This window comes from Nematolebias whitei, chromosome 7, assembly GCF_014905685.2.
Source record: "Nematolebias whitei isolate Nwh7 chromosome 7, NemWhi1, whole genome shotgun sequence".
In the NCBI taxonomy this organism is placed as follows: Eukaryota; Metazoa; Chordata; class Actinopteri; order Cyprinodontiformes; family Rivulidae; genus Nematolebias; species Nematolebias whitei.
Genome location: NC_056504.1, coordinates 49,552,672 through 49,558,022, shown reverse-complemented (window position 1 = coordinate 49,558,022; position 5,351 = coordinate 49,552,672). Strand labels below are relative to the sequence as shown.

Sequence of the window (5,351 nt, the reverse complement as noted above, 5' to 3'; positions counted from 1 at the left end):
ACTGAACGCCCTGACGACCTCAAGGACAGAGGAACTGAACACCATGACGACCTCGAGGACAGAGGAACTGAACGCCATGATGACATGTAGGACAGAGGAACTGAACGCCATGACGACCTCAAGGACAGAGGAACTGAACGCCATGACGACCTCGAGGACAGAGGAACTGAACTCTGAGGAAACAAAGGATGGCGTTTGTGTACAGATAATCAAAACTTTTGGCTAATAAAATGCATTTAATTCAAATATTTTATATTTCATCTATTTCTTACATCCACATTGAGGCTTGTTGATAATCTGTATGAGCTGCAGCTGAAGGAACTTGTTGAACTGTGTTTTTGATTTCTTGCTTCAGTAACGGCCTTCATTTATGAGCTCCGTGTCTGTGACGCAGCAACATGTTATTCTGTTGCCGTGTATTATTAATGGTTTCTGTAGCTGTGATGGGATTGATGGGATTAAGAGGTGGATCATTCAGGCAGGACGCCACTGAAGGCTCGGTGTAAAATGCACGGACCGCCACTGCTTCCTGTCTGACGACGACTCGCTGCTGTGACTCATCAGCTTCTCCGACACGCGTGAAGATCGTCAGTCTGAGAGGCAGCAGCATCTTTACGCGCCTCATCAGGCGACAGGTCGACCACACAAACCAGTGTGTTCAAACCAGTTCAGCAGTTCCCGTTCACATCTAGTAAATCCCTGACATCAGGAAGGTTTTATATCATTTTCATTCAAAATACGCAGTTTAATGTTGTAAATAACTGAAAGTCAGGGTTCGGGTGACTTTACAGTAAAACCAGAACAAAAGCCTCCGCGTGGAACCAGTTGAACAACTTTCTGGAACCGTGGATCTATCAGTTCCTCCAGAATGAGCTTCAGAGAAGGAAACGCTCGGATCACAGCTACCCAGCAAACAGCTCATAAACTTCAACGTTTTACTGTTTTAACTGATCGAGGTAACAAAACCAAAGATTATAAAGTCATAAACATGTTGAGATAAACACTGCAGCGTTTTATTTGGTAGACAGATTTCCATCATCCGCTCATCCTGAAACCACTCAGCCTGATCTGCTTCAGTGCTTTTATTTGGCTCAAACCAACTTCATGAATTTAAAGAGAAATAAATAAAAGCTTGAATAGGCTGAAGGCAAAATGACTTCAGAGCAGCGAATAACACCGAAGCACAAAGTTATATAGTCATATTATTACCGGTAGTTTCATAGTCCACTCGTCTGTCTGACTGCGTCGTGCTCATTTCATCTTGGTTTCATTTTTAAGTTTTATTTCTTACAGTCTACAGTTTATGAACAAAGCCTGAATAATCACACGTCGAGCCTGGAAAGAAGGACCTGGGCCCAGAAAGTTGTGGTTCGACTCCCAGCCATTCCCACATGTTGTGGTGTCTCTGAGCAAGACACCTAATCCCTAACTGCTCCCCGGGCAGCTTACGTAGCTGCCCACTGCTCCACCTGGGTGTAGCTCACGTGTGATGGTTAAATGCAGAGAAATAATTTCACCATTTTACGGGAACAGACTATGACGACAATCTCAGACTTCCCTTCCCTCAAGAGCTCATTTGCATTCAGGTTTTGAATAATTCTATTTTTAATCCGTTGTAGCTCTTTGAATAACTTTAGTTTAAAGACAGAGTTTAAACAGAGGTTGACGTAGTTTTTTATGAAGACTTTTCCTGCAGGAAGTGAAGCCAGGCTGCACAGGAAGTGCTACAGCTAGTTATCAGCTGTGAGTTTTCAAAGAACCACAGAAGTCCAGGTAAAGTACTTTGTAAAGCAAAACTGACAGTAGAGTGAAGGTTTATAAAATAATTTGTATGAACTGTTATGAAATTTAAGTCAATTTAAGACGACAGCAAACAGCCTTAATATCATTCAAAGAGCCATCTACAACAGGTAAGATATTAATTAAAGAAGTCAATGTAAAAACACTAATTTAATACAAATAACTTTTTTTTTCCCGTTTCCTGACACAACGTATTGTTTTTATGCCATTAGTGCTTAGTGTATTTTTATTTAATGCTTTGCTTGGTGCATATCTTAGATCTTATTACTGTTTTTCTTTTACATTCTATTGTTGGATGTAACTGGGACCCTGTGTACATAATTTCGTTCCACCAAATGTACCACATGTGATGTGAAAGACAAATAAAGAATCTCTCTCTCAACCCATAAAAAACACAAAATGCGCGGCTCAGTTGACTTTTGGTATCAGAACAATGTACGATGATTAAATTCACCAAGAAACTGTGAAAAATCTCCACATCAGTGGTTTTTAGTGAAGACCCAGTGGTGTTTGGATCTCCAGCTCAGACTTCAGAACCATCATTCAGAGTCCAAACGGGTCACAGGAAGTTGGACTTTCCACGACTGAACGGCAGTTTTCACATCTTTAACTCTTTTTACACAATCACAGCTGAAGTTTACTGATTTGACTGCAGAATTTTCTGCTGTGTGATGAACCCCTCCTTTTTTTTACTCCGTTTCCCCCAAAAAGGCGGGAATCGCTATGACAACCAGTGACTCAGCATATTCTAAATAACCCAGTGGCACTCACATTTCAGGAACAACATCCTTTATATTTATGGGTTTTGAAAAATAAATGTTTCCGTTAGCTTCTGACGTCTCCGTTTGTTGTTTGTAGTTTTTACGAAGTTTTTAAAGTTCTAAATAAACAAAAGAACAGATTCCTGAGGAGTTCTAAGGACGTTATAAATCCCTCCTAGAGTTAAAATCTCTTTTTATTTTTAGCACTCATGAAAGCACTTCTCATGTAAACTGATAAAATATTCTCTCAGTGTCAGTTTATTTAACCTGATCAGGTTGAACTCCACCGTCCTGCCGGTAATAAAGCGTTTTATTGAATTGATCAGATTTACGAGAAGCTCGCGGTGGGGAGGCCTGCTGCAGCCGATATAATTCAACGGAACCATTTTAGGTCTCGCCCTTCATTCCAAAAATCAGCAGAGCCCGACCCAACCCTGTACCTTAATCCTCCAGTAACAACATTTCAACTCGTGATACGTCAACCAGAGGAAGAGCTTCAAAACAAACCGACCGGCAGCCCAGGGCTTTACAAGCCGAGGCAGGAGTTAAAATGACACCAACACGTACACGCAGACACTACCAGCGCTCCTTCTGTGCTGATCTGTGACTCCGACGTGTTAAAACCAAGTTTCCCAGCACAGTCGGTCCGTTTCACGACTCCGACACTTCACCAGCAGAGCATCACTCCAGCTCCTGGGGGCTCCAATCGGCTGAAAGCCGAGTTCCCACTCTAAATTTGACATCTTTAAGCACTTAATTCAGCCATAATAGGAAGTTCCCACCATGTGACTGTTAGAACCGTGAGAGGTCTGGATTTTACACGAGTAAAACTTGAACTTTTAAATCTAAAAACAGCAGAACACGATGAAACGCCGTCTGAGCTGAGGATGAATCAGTGAGGACGAAACTGACGAGACGTTCTCCCCGAGAACAGAAGAAGCACATTTAGGACAAAGAAACAGGACCGCTAGCTTTTTTTAGAACAAGTAGGAGGTTTTTGTGGTTTTAGTCTAATCTGCATGTGATTGTAGGCAGACTGAAAAAAGAAGGAACTCCAGGCATGAACCGATGAAAGATCAGAAAAGAGAGAACTTTATTGATCCCGCTGGATGGGAAGTGAAACATCTTCAGCTACAAAATAAAAGTCCAGTTACTTAGTTTTTTAATCTTTTTTCTGGATTTCCATTAAAACCGTAAAATAAACCTGTGGTACCATCTTTTGCTGTTCACGGGTCAAGAAGTTCTTTGAGCCGACTGCCAGTCTTCATACTGACTGTTTATCTGAGGCTTACTTTTTGTATTCCTGTCTGACGTGCTGCTGTGTGAAGCCCCTCCCCCTTTGAGAATCACTATTACTCAGTAGCTTGATGGTATTCTATATTACCCAGCATGCTTTTCTTCCTCCTGTTTCCTTATAGGTCCTTCATGTCGTCTCTGATCAGACCTTTGACGTTCAGGAGGACTCAGAGGGTCAACAGGTAACAGGAAGAGAACTGAACCTGGAGTTTCAAAATAAAACTCAGATACTCTTCAAAGTAAAATCCTTGCTCTACCATAGCTGACAAAAAGAAAACTTTTGGGCTCTAGAGAAGAAAGGTGATGAGTTTTGGCACCCTCCATTACTTCTGCAGAAATTTTCCAGTTTGGATTTAATTTTCTCGTGTTTAAACTTTTATTTTGTGAAATGTTTTATTCTGAGAGTTTAACTAAATAAACCTGTGCTGTTCAACGTGAACTTTGAGCCCAGAGTTCCTGTAGAAGCTCGGCCTGATCTCTGTGGTCCCCTGGAACCGTCTCAGGTGTTGCTCTCACAGTTTCGGCTGCACTACGTCGGCTTTGTTCAGCTACTTAGCCACGCCGAAATTTGCAAACTTCACCTGCAGTTCAGCTGCTTCCTGCCGCGCTCCACCCTCACAGCTGCTAATCAGCCGCCATGCAAAACAGTCGTCTGATGGAAGGTCTTCTCATGGACTTTTAGCGCTGCAAGGTCTCACCTGTAGGAGCCGGCCAGAACCTCCTCGCAGTCGATGATCAGAAACTTCTCCAGGACCTGACCAGAGAACTTCTTCCCGCTCTTGGTGCAGTACGTGTCGCCGCAAACGCTGCGAATCCGCATGTTCTGCGCACGCACGCACACACACGCACACGCACACACAGAGTTAGAGAAACAGACTCAGAGAAACGGATCATCGGAACAGAACCAGGAAGAACCAGGTCTGTTCACAACTCAGCAGCACAGGGAGACATTTTTTATAGAAACGACTCAATAAATGATCTTTATTATAAAAAAGACAGAATAAATGATCTTTATTATAAAAAAGCCAGAATAAATGATCTTTGTTGGTCACATTCGTGAAGCAGCTCAGAAAGCGCTCGTGTTCATTAAGACGATGATCTGAGTCGTCTCTGCAGAGGAACTGCAGGACAGACCAGGATTACCGTAACTGTTAGTTAACTGTTAGCTAACTGTTACAGGGAAATGCATGAGTAAAATTTATTTTATATTTTTATTTTAATTAATTTAATAGACGTGTATATAATTTGTTTTTAAATAAGATTTTCATTCTAGTGAAATTTAACAATTCATTTAGGTCCAGATAAGACTTCCTTTGGTCCTAGAGCTGGACTGCTGTCTGTCATGTGGAGACCCTGTGTCCCAGGTCCCAGCATCTCAGGACCCTGCGGACCCTGTGTCTCAGGACTCTGTGTCTCAGGACTCTGTGTCTTAGGACCCTGTGTCCCAAGACCCTGCAGACTCTGTGTCTCAGGACCCTGCGTCTCAGGACCCTG

General features: G+C 42.4%; 1 protein-coding gene across 1 annotated transcript in view; it reads right to left on the bottom strand.

Moving 5' to 3' along the window:
* The window catches only part of fam83c (family with sequence similarity 83 member C), a 16,511-nt gene that overhangs the window by 4,252 nt on the left and 6,908 nt on the right, over positions 1–5,351 (bottom strand). The window contains exon 3 of the mRNA XM_037679725.1: positions 4,556–4,680. Coding sequence (XP_037535653.1) covers positions 4,556–4,680 — 125 coding nt within the window. The remainder of the gene's footprint in view (positions 1–4,555; positions 4,681–5,351) is intronic.